We start from the raw sequence: 14,434 nt of genomic DNA, 5'->3' as shown, positions 1-14,434 counted from the left end.
GAGATGCAGGTTCAATTCCTGGGAAGATCCCTTGGAGGAAATGGCAACCCACTCCAGTATTCTTGCCTGGAGAATCCCATGGACAGAGGAGCCTGGTGGGCTACAGTCCATAGGGTTGCAAAGAGTTGGACATGACTGTAGCCACTTAGCACATATAACATATGTATGTAGGCCAGATCCCATGGACTGTGTAGCTTGCCAGGATCCTCTGTCCTCCATTAATCCCAGAGTCTGCTCAAATTCATATCCATTAAGTCTGTGATGCTATCTAACCATCTTATCCTCTGCTACCCCCTTCTCCAGATTGAAGACAAAAGGAGAAGGACTTGGGAAGGTTGGAGCATTTAGGGGAAGTGACCCCCTGCCCAGACAAGCTTCTAGACCTTTGCTGAGTAAAAGGAGGTGGACTAGCTAGGGATGAAGACAGGCTGGAGTGATGAAGGAGCAGAAAGAATGGGCCCCTAGCCATCATGTTTTATATTTCTCCTGGGAGGTTGGAAGTTTTGGGGTGCAGATTTCAGATTGTGACATGAATGAAGTAAAACCCCGGCCTCTTTTCTTATCCCTTAAAAGCCAAATTCCCAAATCAGCTTTGGAGCCCAAAATATCTCCCAAATCCTGTCTGAGCAGACATTGGTCAATGGCCTGTGATACTTACTCAAATCAAAATTATGCTGAAGAACTGAAGAAATGCATCAAACTCAATGTCCAACTTTAAGGTTCCAGCTCTCGCTGCCCCCAGCCCTCTGCTGCCAGGTTCCCGACCTGTCAGGCTGAAGATGCAGCTGCATCGAGGGCTGGAACTCCACCCATTTCCTGGCTGATGAAAGGGAAACTTTCCTCCTCAGTCATGATTCCTAGGCTCTCCAGATGGGACAGTCTCCAGATCCTGGTTAAAGAGACTGAGTCCCAGGTGGAGCCTTTGAAACTCTGCTTCCAGGAAAACTTGGAGACGAAGCTCCTCTCCATTTCTCCAGCTTTCTCAGGCCTGTGTCAAGCCCTACTCTGCTTTCCCCTGTTCCAGTTGGGAAAAGCCAGGTGTTGTTGGCCACGCCTGAAAGATAGCAAGGACAGTGTGGAGGACGCAGAGTGGTGATGGGGCATTGGGCTCCTGGGTATAGTGGGGCCCATCCCTTTGTATGTCGAGGCTGCAGAGTTCAGCCAGGGCGCGGTGACCTTCAGCTCCTCCCCCTAAAAGCCCCTGGGCAGCTTGAAGTGAAGACAGAAGAGCACTGCCTCCCACTGGAAGAATTTGTTCCAGGATGGTCACCACCGGCGTGGTGGAGAATAAACATCACGAAGTCCTTTGCATTTGGGGACCTACCAACTTCAGAGGTAGTCTGCAGTAAAATTTTAAATTTCAGTCCCTACCCCTTCCTTGACCTCTTCTACCCGTTAGTGCTATATCAGAGAAGAAATGGGCATGGATTAAGAATCTGGAGATCTGAGATCTGTAGAGAGCTCTGCCAAGAGCCTGCTGTGTGGCCCTGGAGAAGTACCCTCTGCTCTCTGGTCCAGAGTGCTCGTCATGAGAGAGGGGGTGGACTTGGGTGCACTCCCACATCCTTTCTAGTGTTTAAGTTCACCTTTGTTGTCATCCCTGACATCCACTGTGCAATCCTCAGATCTTCACCAACTCTGTCTGTTGGAGAAGGAAGACTTTCTCCATGGACATGGCCAGAAGCTGCTGCTGCTCCTGGTTCAGCTCTGCAGAGGGTACAGGAGTGGTGATGGCATCAGGGACAGGGGCACGCTCTCTCCCTCTCTGGTGGGCAGGGGATTGTAAGGCAGCTCTGGGAGTTGGGGCTTGCATGTGTGTGATGTGTGTGTTTGTTTGTTGGGGGTGCCGCAGATTCACTCCCCTCCAGGAGACGATAAGAGAAGATTCTTAAAAGGATATATTCCCCTTTTCATTGGGAAAAATGAGTGGGATGGGGGGGGGTAGGAAGCCTTGCACCTCTTATTTTCCTTTGGAGGGGACAACTGGAGCTTGGACCCTGAGTCATTCTGCTTCGTTTCTTGGCACAGCTGGCTTGATGGGCATGCAAGCTGTGCATGGGTCTCATGCTTAGTTTAACACTGCTGTTGTCAAGTTAGGGCTTCCCTGTTGGCTCAGCTATAAAGAATCCACCTGCCAATGCAGGAAACATGGGTTTGATCCCTGGGCTGGGAAGATCCCCTGGAGAAGGAAATGGCAACTCATTCCAGTATTCTTGCCTGGAAAGTCCCATGGAAAGAGGAGCCTTAGTTTAGTTCAGTTCAGTCGCTCAGTCATATCCGACTCTTTGTGACCCCATGAACCACAGCACACCAGGCCTCCCTGTCCATCACCAACTCCCGGAGTCCACCCAAACCCATGTCCACTGAGTCGATGATGCCATCCAACCATCTCATCCTCTGTTGTCCCCTTCTCCTCCTGCCCTCAATCTTTCCCAGCATCAGGGTCTTTTCCAATGAGTCAGCTCTTCGCATCAGGTGGCCAAAGTATCGGAGTTTCAGCTTCAACATCAGTCCTTCCAATGAACACCCAGGACTGATCTCCTTTAGGATAGACTGGTTGGATCTCCTTGCAGTCCAAGGGACTCTCAAGAGTCTTCTCCAACACCACAGTTGAAAAGCATCAATTCTTCGGCGCTCAGCTTTCTTCACAGTCCAACTCTCACATCCATACATGACCACTGGAAAAACCATAGCCTTGACTAGATGGACCTTTGTTGATAAAGTAATGTCTCTGCTTTTTAATACACTGTCTAGGTTGGTCACAACTTTCCTTCCAAGGAGTAAGCGTCTTTTAATTTCATTGCTGCAGTCACCATCTGCAGTGATTTTGGAGCCCAAAAAATAAAGTCAGCCACTGTTTCCACTGTTCCCCCGTATGTCTGCCATGAAGTGATGGGACCGGATGCCATGATCTTAGTTTTCTGAATGTTGAGCTTTAAGCCAACTTTTTCACTCTCCTCTTTCACTTTCATCAAGAGGCTCTTTAGTTCTTCTTCACTTTCTGTCATAAGGGTGGTGTCATCTCCATATCTGAGGTTATTGACATTTCTCCCAGCAATCTTGATTCCAGCTTGTGGTTCCTTCAGCCCAGCGCTTCTTATGATGTACTCTGCGTATAAGTTAAATAAGCAGGGTGACAATATACAGCCTTGATGTACTCCTTTCCCGATTTGGAACCAGTCTGTTTTCCATGTCCAGTTCTAACTATTGCTTCCTGACCTGCATACAGGTTTCTCAAGAGGCAGGTCAGGTGGTCTGGTATGCCCATCTCTTTCAGAATTTTCCACAGTTTATTGTGATCCACACAGTCAAAGGCTTTGGCATAGTCAATAAAGCAGAAGTAGATGTTTTTCTGGAACTCTCTTGCTTTTTCGACGATCCAGCAGATGTTGTCAATTTGATCTCTGGTTCCTCTGCCTTTTCTAAAATCAGCTTGAACATCTGGAAGTTCACAGTTCACGTATTGCTGAAGCCTGGCTTGGAAAATTTTAAGCTTTACTAGCATGTGAGATGAGTACAACTGTGCGGAGGTTTGAGCATTCTTTGGCACTAACTTTCTTTGGGATTGGGATGAAAACTGACCTTTTCCAGTCCTGTGGCCACTGCTGAGTTTTCCATATTTGCTGGCATATTGAGTGCAGCACTTTCACAGCGTCATCTTTCAGGATCTGAAATGGCTCCACTGGAATTCCATCACCTCCACTGGAATTCCATCACCTCCACTGGAATTCCATCACCTCCACTAGTTTTGTTTGTAGTGATGCTTCCTAAGGCCCACTTGACTTCACATTCCAGGATGTGAGCCTGGTGGGCTACAATCCATGGGGTCCCAAAGAGTTGGATACGACTTAGTGACTAAAAGGACAACAGTTGTCATCTTAAATAATAACTCGATAAATTTTTAACATATTTCTCATTTTGCACTGGGACTTGTAATGTTTCAGGTCCTCCTTCTTGGCACTGGCCGAGTCCAGTACCAAGTACCACTGAGATGGGTCCAGTAGGGCCGTCACAACCACATCAGTAACTCACCCCACCCCAACTCCCGACCCTCACCGCCCAGAGCCTTCACAGGGAGAGGATGTATTCAGCCAGTATGGGGCTGAGTTTGCTAGAAGTCTCCTACAGTCATTTGAGGACTGAGTCCCCCGGGCCTGCCCCTCGGACGCCCAGAACCTCTGGCTTGTTAAGATCCAGGCCCCGCTCACGCATATGGTAGAAAGGTGAGAACTGATCAGCTAGATATTCCCGTAGTTAAGAGAGACAGGGAGTTCTGTGAGGGAGGAGAAGCAGGTCTCCCCACTGAGAGGGAGGGCTCCCTCGGGGCAGGAGTCTAATCTCCACTTTAGCATAAAGAAGCCTCCCTTGAAGTGGATGTGCTCGCCGAGATCTCCCGGAGGAGGCCAGTCCCGCCCTACCCGACCTGCGTCTGGCCCCTGAGGTCCCTAGCTCCAGCCCAGGCCGCCCACACCCGCCCCCAGCTGCGTTAAGCCCCGCCCTCACTCCGTTGTCCCGCCCCCACCACCTGGCCTCGCCCTCAGCGCCGAAGGTCTAACCAGCACCAGCACCTCAAGTCCTCCCCCAGAGACCCAAACCTGGCCCCCAGGCGTTTTAAGCCCCGCCGTCCTGCCGTCACCACTGCAGCGTGCTTCGGAACTCCCGTGTCGCCCCGCCCCCAGTCTCCAGCAATCCTGTCCGCTCCGCCCCGGCCCCGCCCCCGGACGCCGGCCCTGCCCCGGACGCCGGCCCCGCCCCCGGGCGCCCCGGCCCCGCCCCCGCGAGGCCCAGGGCCCCTGCAGCCTCAGCGCCCGGCCGAACGGTGCCAGCTGCAACTCCTACACCTCAGCCTGTTGCTTCCGAAACCCCGTGGGCCCTCCGGGGACCGGCTCAGGCCCAGACAGAGCTTTGAGTACAGGATAGTAGTGACCAGAATCCTGCCCTGTGTCTACTTTCATGTAACGTCACCCGAAAGGCCCGCCACTCACAGGCACTTGAGTGTGGGGTTTGGTGTCCTGGTCCTCCCTCAAGAAGCCCTCCCCAGGGAAAGAGGATCAGATCAGGGCCTGTTGTGGGGTGCCACAGGAGTTCAGCTCCTTACAGTATTTTTCGATGGGTGTTGAGGATCCTGCCGAGGGGAAGCAGAAGGACTGAGAGCCCGAAGGGTAGAGGCGTCCTCCGGCTCCACGATGCAGCCCAGCCTCATCCTGCCTGGTAGAGTGGTGTTGGAGGCTGGGGGCAGGGAGAGGATGCACTTAAAGGCCCAAGAAACCCGTGGCTGAGATTCCTGACATCACTACATCCTGTCAAGGTCTGAGGGACCCCTCTGCATCCCAGCCACCATCACCCCAAGGGACTCTGGGAATGAGGTCCTCATTTGAGCAGTTTCTTTCCTTTGCTGGAAAAGGCGGGGCGGGGGGTGTCTTTGTGTCCCTCTCGCCTTCTAAGACTTTGTCCACGTTTTCCCAGCCTCCATCATATTATGGGGTGGGAGGGAAGAAGAGTCCTCCAGCTTCTCTCACCTTTGGAGGGGAACAATGTCAGGTTCTGGTCCTTGAATAGGAACATGTCTGTGGGGGTCAGAAATGGGGCACTGACTCCCTGCCTTCATCTTGCCTTCTCTGGCCCACTTTCCTCACCACATATACCCACGAAGTGTAATCTCGGAGAGGGGAGGAGTGGTGTGAGGTGTATGCTTTAGGGAGCTGCACAGAAAGGTCTGGAAGGGGCTGAGAAGGGGTCTGGGGTCATCAGTTAGTTTGGGGAGCAGAACTTAAAGAGGAATGGAAGACCTCCACCTCCCAGATTTTAGCCCTGAGGCTGGGGGATGAGCCCTGGGCTGCCTGCCTCCCCTCCTCTCCTTCATGTTCACCCAGCTTCCACCTGGCACACCCCCACCCCCTTCCCCCTAATGACTACTGCTTGGGGCAGGCTGATGGTGGTGATGGGACTGAGAGAGCCCTGGGGAAAGACAGGCCATCAAGGGGCCGGTGGCGCAGGGGGGATCATGGGAGAGAAATGAAGACAGGGGAACCTGGCAGATGGGGTGAGAACTCTGGCAGGAGGTGGAGCTGTGAGGGGAAAGCACCGGTTGGAGTCTCAAAGCCTGGGTTTTGCTCACAGATTCCCCAACAAGAAGCTGGTGAGCCACTGGATTTTTCCCAGGTAGTTTCTTAAACACATGAAATGGGGATGCAGCAGCAAGGTAGCCTAACCTCACAGGATTCCTGTGAGATAATAGATGGAAAAGTCATTAGAAAAGAGAAGCAAGGAGCAGGGGAAACTTCCTGGTGGCCCAGTGGTTAAGAATCCGCCTTGAAATGGAGGTGACTCCAGTTCCATCCTTGGTTGGGGAACTAAGATCCTACCTGCCACAGAGCAACAAAGCCCAAGCGCTGCAACTACTGCGCCCTGTGCTCTAGAGCCTATATGGTGCAACTAAGGTCCAACACAGCCAAATAAATACATATTATAAAAGATGTGGTATTATAAAAGATGCCCGACAGCAGTGAGGAGGGGGATGGAGCTAACTCTCCTGTCTGGCTCCCTTCAGCATCTCACAGCCTCAGTCACCATGTACAGACAGGTTCTCCCCATGCTCCTGAAGCTTCTTCAGCTTCTTGCACTGGGTGGGGTGGAGCTGGCTCTGAGCGGGTGGAGCTCTCTTCCTGTCCACGTCCAGCTCTCTCAGTGGCACCCCTGGGTCCACCCTTCCCTCAACCCATTCCCTTGGAAGGGAGTGTGTGTATCATAGAGGGGCAGAGGGGCCTGTGGATTCTAGTCCTGGAAGAACCAGGACGCCTCACTCTGTGTGACCTTGGACAACTCACCACCCTTTTCTGGGCTCTTTTGTATTGATAGTTGTGGTGCATGGGCTTCTTACTGTGGTGGCTTCTCTTGTTGCAGAGCATGGGCTCTAGAGTTTGCAGGCTTCAGTAGTCACAGCATGCAGGCTCAGTAGTTGGGTCACATGGGCTGGTTGCTCTGTGGCATGAGGAATCTTCCCAGATCAGGGATGGAACCCATGTCCCTTGCATTGGCAGGTGAATTCTTTTTTTTTTTTTTTGGCAGGTGAATTCTTAACCACTGGATCAATAAGGAAGGCCTACTAAAAGTATTTTTTTTTTTTTTTTTTTTTAAAGCCTAAGTAAGATTTTATTAAGTAAGGTCTGTTGCTTCGCTCCTGGCACCCCATTAAGTCCTCGCCCCGTGGGCCACCGGAACTCCAGGATCTTCAGAAGCGTCGCTGGGCTCTGGTACCTCTTCCAGCAACATCCGTCTCAACCACCGGTCCGCGCTGGTCTCCTGCCTAAAGAAGCACCAAATGACCAGAGCCATGAGGGACAGGCTGAAGGGCAGCACCACCCACCAGGGCCGCTGCTGCTCGGTTCCCAGGGACTGCTTCACTGTCCAGCGGAGCGGCGCGGCTCTGCTGGAGGAAAACCGAAGGGGACGGTGAGGGTCATCCTCTTCGTCGCCCTCGGCCGCGAGCTGGGCTCGAGCCCGGCCGCTGGGCGGCGGAGGAGGGCTTCGGGAAGCCCAGCGCACGAGCCTCAGCGCCTGGAACGCCCCGGCCGCCGGCGCGCACAGAACGCCTAAAAGTATTTTTAAGAACTCAAAAAGCAATGCAGTAGGGCCCTGTAGTGTCATCTTTTTTTAAAAAAAAATTTATTTTATTGAGGTATAGTTGATTTACAATGTTATGTTAGCTTCTGGTGTACATCAATGATTCATATATATATACATATATAGTATATATACAGGTATATATATGTGTAGGCATGTATATACATTATTTTTCATATTCTTTTCCATTATGATTTATTACAGGATATTGAATATAGTTCTTGTATTATACAGTAGGACCTTGCTATTTATCTGTTTTATATATAATAGTTTGCATCTGCTAATCCCAAATTCCCAATCCATCTCTTCTCTACCCTCCTCTTCCTTGGCAACCACAAGTCTGTTCTCTATGTCTGTGAGTCAGGTTTTTGTTTCATAGATAAGTTCATTTGTGTCATATTTTAGATTCCATGCATAAGTGATATCATATGGTATTTATTTTTCTTTCTGATTTTACTTAGTATGATAATCTCTAGGTCCACCAATGTTTTTGTAAATGGCATTATTTCATTTAGTTCTTTTTTAAATTATTCTTATTTTTCATTTAGTTCTTTTTTATGGCTGAGTAGTATTCCATTGTATCTACGTACCACATCTTTATCCATTCTTCTGTCGATGGATGTTGAAGTTTCTATGTCTTGTCTATTGTAAATAGTGCTGCAATAAGCATTGGGGTGCAAATTACATTTTTTTTCAGATATATGCCCAGGAATGGGATTGCAGGATCATATGACAACTCTATTTTTAGTTTTCTGAGGAACCTCTGTACTGTTCTCCATAGTGACTGCACCAATTTACATGTGAAGAAAGAAAATGAAAGTGAAAGTCACTCAGTCATGTCCAACTGTTTGTGACCCCATGAACTAGACAGTCCATGGAATTCTGCAGGCCAGAATATTGGAGTGGGTAGTGTTTCCCTTCTCCAGGGGATCTTCCCAACCCAGGGATCAAACCGACATCTCCTTCATTGCAGGCAGATTCTTTATCAGCTGAACTACCAGGGAAGCCCAGTTTACATGTAGTATCTTCTAAATGGCCCTGTGTGGACAAAAGCTTCTCCCCACCTCAAAATGGCAAAAATGTGTAATATCAATCTTCTTGACTTTGAGTTACTTGCAAAAAAGGTCAAATCTTAGAGCGTTCACTCTCAGGGATAGGGAGCAGATGATGCATTCAGGAAAGTTTCCCTTCTATCGGGGCAGAAGTATTAATGAAATAAAGATCTCTGTCCACTCTGATAGCCTGCACTGCTTGGGGCGAGGACATGCCCCTTGGTGCCAAGCTCTTTGGTTGGCCTGTTATCTCAATCTGCCTCCCCACCTCACTCTGCAAACTCATCCCTTCTTAGGTTTTTCAGATCATTCTTAATGCTGAGGTTTTGGGTGTAGGAATTTTGACTTTTGTTGCTGCATGTGACAGAGATATTCACTAGGAGTCCTATGACTGCAGCTTTGTTGATCTCAGAGTCTTTTCTTGGTTCTCCAAGACAGACACCATGCCCCTGTGATTTCCCCCATACATTCTTTGAGAGAACCTTTCCTGATGGCTTGACTTTGCATGATAGGGGTCCCTGACCCCTAAAATGAATGAATAAAATGAATGAAAATTGAGGGCTGACCTCTGACGTTAGTTTTAGAATGGGGACTTGAGTTGTTGTTTTTAACTTTCTAAAAGAGGAAGATAGTGATCATCATAAGTGCAGAAGAGAGTATTGAGACCAGCAGGAGATAAACTGGATTCCAGGGAACTGAAGTCGGTGTGTGGGTGTGATGTTGAACATGAGACATTAAACGGGGCCAGAGAAGGATCATGATGTTTTGACTCAGATGCTGGAGAGGCATCTTCACTCACCCAAAGAGCTGTTCCAGGAGCGACTGGGCTCTCTGTACAGCCGCAGGGCAGATCTTGGTCCCGTGGGAAGACGGTATGAGGATACAGCGCTGGTAGAATGAGCAGTTTCCAATAGTCATTCTGCGTTATTTATTATGGACAGAGCCTGGGAAAGCAGCAAAGACCCAGTGCAGCCAAAAATAAATAAATAAATAAAAAATAGTACTTCAGTAATGTCTCTCCCTGCTGTCAGGCTGTTGATTTGCCCTGCTGTTGTTCTATCTGTGATGAACTTTTTTCCTATTTCTTTTTTTTTTTTCTTTTTTCCTATTTCAAATAGGAATGTTTGTATGCAGGAAACCATAGTTGCGATATTAGTAGAACTCTATGTAAAAAAAGATTTTCAAAAATAGGCAAAATAAATGGGTTCTCTGTGAGTGCTCCTGTGAACAAAGTGCCTGAACCAGAGTGAGTATTTGCTTTAGATGTCCCTTCTGGGCTCACATGACCCCTGTGCACGCCTCTGTCATCACTAAGGGAAGGGAAAGTCGCTCAGTCATATCCGACTCTTTGCGACCCCATGGACCACACAGTCCATGGAATTCCCCAGGCCAGACTACTGGAGTGGGTAGCCTTTCTGTTCTCCAGGTGATCTTCCCAAGGATAGGCACCATGACTTCCTTCTCTTTGTACCTGCAGGACCTGATACGTAATAGTAACTCAATAAATGTTTATGAAATGAGTGAGTGGACTTGTGGCATTGTCTGTGGCAGCTCAGATACCTTGCACTGTCTGTTTGGTTTTCTGCCTTCCTGGTTTGGGAAATCATTCCTCACAGGATGCTGAGGTTGCTGATAACAGAGCCTCAGAGAGATGAGGGGAAACCGTTTCTAAGTTGGAACTCCCCTTAGTCTAATGGGGGAGGGACTTGGAAGAAGGTGCCTGGTTCTCCCTCCTAGTTTTAATACCCACACCCTCTCATCACCTGGCTTCTCAAGTGGCACTAGTGGTAAAAAAAACACGCCTGCCAATGCAGGAGACATAAGAGATGCGGGTTTAATCCCTGGTTAGGGAAGATCTCCTGGAGGAGGGCATGGCAACCCACTCCAGTATTTTTGCCTGGAGAATTCCAAGGACAGAGGAACGTGCTGCAAAGAGTTGGACACGGCTGAGTGATTTAGCAGCAGCAGCAGCTGCTCATTCAGGGTTGCACTTGGTAGGTCTGCACGGGAGGCCAGGACAGGAAGGGTGGGGCTGTGCCCCGCCTGCTGCTTCTTAACTGTCTCCCTCAGTTTCCGTGAACTGAGTTCTCTCTCCACTGCCTTTGGTAGCTAACCAGGCGTTGCATGGGCTTCATCTGGGGGATGTCTTGGCCTCACCAGCATCAAAGCTCTGCAATTTCTTCCATTAGCCTAGGGGTTCCCTGAGAATTAGGGTCATAGCTCTCCTCCTCAGATGGGGACTCCCTGAGGGTAGCGTCTGCTCTCTCTGCCACTCCAGGTTTTGCTCCATAGGCAGGAAGAAGCTGGTGATGGAAAGGCTGAGTGAGGGACTTTCCTGTGCTCCCACCCCCACCCACAGCCCGCAGGCTCCAGGGTGCTGCTTGTGGATGACAAGCCGGGACCTGCCTTCCTGGGTTCTCACATCAAAGCTGGACTAGGCATGTGGCTGGGCTCTCTCAGTACCTGGCAGTTTTATTTCTAGCTCCAGCACACCTTGGGGGTGAGGTTGGTTTCGACACAGCATGTCTCCCTTACCTCTGGACCAGGCAGAAGGGCCAGAAGCAGGGAACAAAAATGAGGCCATCCGGCTGCCGTGCCAGGGCCCAGGTGGCATTTTGGAACTCTGGCTCTATGACCTCTGGTGCCTGGTAGAGGTAAGGATGGGGGTGAAACCAGGTTTGCCACCAGTTCCTGCCTGCTCAGAGGATACCCAGAGGCCAAGGTGCTGAGGGAAGGGCTTAGGGTCAGTGACTGTTATCCCAGCAGGTGTTTCTCTCAGTCTATGGGTGCCCCACTTTGTTCAGTCTCCTATCATGGGTTGAGTTGAAGCTATAAGCATTTAAAAAAATTATTCATTTATTTATTAATTTTTGGTTTCTCTGGGTCTTCATTGCTATGTTTGGGCTTTCTCCAGCTGCCGTGTGCAGGCTTCTCATTGCAGTGATTTCTCTAGTTGTGGAGCACCGGCTCTAGGACGTGGGCTAAGTGTCTGTGGTGCATGGGTTTAGTTGCCCCACAGCATGTGGAATCTTCCCAGACCAGGGATCAAACCCATGTCCGCTGCATTGGCAGGCAGATTCTTTTTTGGCTGCACTGGGTCTTAGCTCACTGCAGCATGAGAAATCTCTTAGTTGTGGCATGCGGGATCTAGCTCCTCAACCAGGGATTGAACCCAGGGCCCCTGCATTAGGAACTCGTAGTCTCAGCCACTGGACCGCCAGGGAAGTCCAAAGTTACAGCATTTGGTAACCCCTTGCACCAAGTTCTGCCTCAGAGACCCTAACTGGCCTGGGTGAGGGGGTCGCTCTCTGGGGAGGAGAGCCACAGCAGCCCACCACCTCCCCATCCCTGCCACCTCCCCACTCTGCCCCCTGTCTTTCGCCCCACTTGTCCTCCCTCTCCCTCCCTCCTCTCCTAATTCCAGAGAGGGAAAGGAATTTGAGCCAGAGGGGAGCCATGGTGATAACTGGTGGGATGCTTACTATCCAGGCTTCCCTCCTTGGATCCTTTCCCATCCTGCGCTTATCTCTGAGAACTGGAGTTAGGGGTCAGGGTAGGGGAACCCTGTCTCTGAAGACCTTAAAGATGCTGTCGCTGCTGCTCAGGACAACAGGGATTTGAATGAACCTCCCGAAAAAGGCACCAATGACAGGGACCCGGAGCCCCACCCGTCCCCTATCCTCCCACTCCCACAGGTCTCCACACTCTATTTCCCAGAACCCAGTGAGATGAGTCCCAGCTGATTCTGGAAGGGGATGGGTGAGCAGAATGGGGGCAGATTCTGAGAGTGGTAGGGAAGGGACTGACGGAGGGTTTGATAGGGATGGGGCAGGATCCTAAGGCCCAGGCCAGGATGTGGCTAGGGTGGATGGTCAAAGCCACAGCCTGAAACTCCCCACCTTCAAGTTCTTTCCCCCACCCCTGAGCATCTCTGGAAGTGGAGATGGAGGCCCATGTCTCCTGAGAAAAGAAGATGGGGGCCTGTCCCAGGTTCTTGTGAGGTGAGTCGAGTGGAGGTTTCCTGGGTGAGGTGAGGAAGCTCAGCCTTGGAGTGGTTGGGGGAACCTCAGGGATCGAGAGAGGATCGGGCAGGACTGGAAAGGAGATAAAGAAGTCAGGATGGGTCAGAGGGACGAAGGGAGGTGATGGCTTCCTCTTTGCTGCTTGTTGAGTGGCCTCCTCCTCTGCCCCAGGCTCTGCCATAAGTTAGGTGGAACCCTGCTTCAGTGTTTATCTTCAGTTTCTACTGGGGCTCCCAGGAGCTTTCCCAAAGTGACTGTTTCCTCCACGGAGGCCACATGGGTGAGTCACCCTCATAAGGACAAGGGACAGTGTGTGTTGGCAACTTTGGGTCCCATGAAAAGCCGACTTTGTGATGGGAATGTCTCATACGGCCCCCTCCTTCAACCAGCATGGTTTCTCCCCTCCCACTCTGTCCAGGCATTCTTTGATTAACTGTGGGGACATCGAGTTTCTCCCTGCCCCCTACCTGGACTCCTGCTGAGAGAAGAGACAGATTGCTAAGAGAGTACTGACTCCCTCTGCCCATGCCCCCTTAGTAGTCTGAGCTTTGCCCTCCTTCCCTCCTCCCTGGTTGACCTCCCTCCGGTCCCCTCCCATCCCCTCTCCTTCCATTTCCATCATCATTAATGCATAGGCCCTGGCATCCGTGGCAGATAGACCCTGGTGTCAGGAGCTGGGAGGTAGGAGAGGAAAGAGGAGCTGGAACCAGCTCAGCGGGAGCACCCTCATCAAAGGAGTGCTGGTGGTGGAGGTGAAGGTCTCAACACCCTCCCACTCCTCAGTGCAGGGCCACACATGTTCAGTGAAACAAGAAAGAGATCAGGGACATTAATAAAGGGACTTCACGGAATTGTCCAGTGATGTACTGGGGTGGGGGTGGGAAACCTCCCCATCCCTCTAGCTCTCTAGTGATCCATCCCCAGTTCAGGTGGAGCAGAAACTGCTTTTCTCCCAAGGGAAAGGGTTCAGGAAGCCCTTCTGTATATAAAGGAGAGAGCAGAGAGCTAGGGAATCTCGGAAACAGGAAGCAGAGGACCCTAAGCCAGGGGATCCACAGTAGAGGGTAGTGGGAGAGGAGGTTGGGTCCGTGAGAGAGAGAGAGGAGAGAGAGAGAGAGAAAGAGGGGGGGCGGGGCGGGTGCAGCTTTTCAGCAGAGGCAGAGGGAGAAGAGAGGAGGAGCCCGCAGGGTCCCTTCTGACCTCACCGCCAGCTTGGTCCCTCTGTCTCCTCGCCCTCCTATATACCCTCTTCTCCAGCCCCCAGGTAAGTCTTGCCGCTGCCCAGACATTCCAAGTTGTTTTGCATCTTCTTTGCCTTGGCCCACCACCTTTCAGCTGGGGACCTTCCCCTTTCTGCCAAAGCCCCCCTCATTCTTGAAGAGTCAGTTCAAACATCCACTCAGTGCCACCTTTGAGACCACCTCCGCCACGCTCCACAGCTGCCTGGTCCTACCTCCGAGGTGGAACACATGACCATTTGCCACCGTTCTCTGGTCTGTCACTCCCCCATCTCCGTGGACTCGGAAGCTCTGGGTCTCAGTCTAGCACAGTCCAGGCCCAGTGAAAGCGAAAGTCGCTCAGTCGTGTCCGACTCTTTGTGACCCCATGGAGTGTAGCCCACCAGGTTCTCCTCTGTCCATGGGATTCTCCAGGCAAGAATACTGGAGTAGGTTACCATTCCTTTCTCCCAAGGTTGCCATTCCCTTCTCCCAAGGGAAGATCCCAGGGGATCTTCCC

General features: G+C 51.0%; 1 protein-coding gene across 1 annotated transcript; it reads right to left on the bottom strand.

Moving 5' to 3' along the window:
- Positions 1 to 7,141: 7,141 nt before the first annotated feature.
- Positions 7,142 to 7,647, bottom strand: LOC122693236 (protein CCSMST1-like). Its single transcript, XM_043900786.1, has one exon. It carries the CDS (start codon positions 7,645 to 7,647, stop codon positions 7,192 to 7,194), a length of 456 nt encoding a protein of 151 aa, XP_043756721.1. The 3' UTR covers positions 7,142 to 7,191.
- Positions 7,648 to 14,434: the final 6,787 nt, after the last annotated feature.

This window comes from Cervus elaphus, chromosome 5 (genome assembly GCF_910594005.1).
Source record: "Cervus elaphus chromosome 5, mCerEla1.1, whole genome shotgun sequence".
NCBI classification, from domain to species: domain Eukaryota; kingdom Metazoa; phylum Chordata; class Mammalia; order Artiodactyla; family Cervidae; genus Cervus; species Cervus elaphus.
The sequence above is the reverse complement of the archived record's forward strand: the minus strand, read 5'-3'. Positions and strand labels throughout refer to the sequence as shown.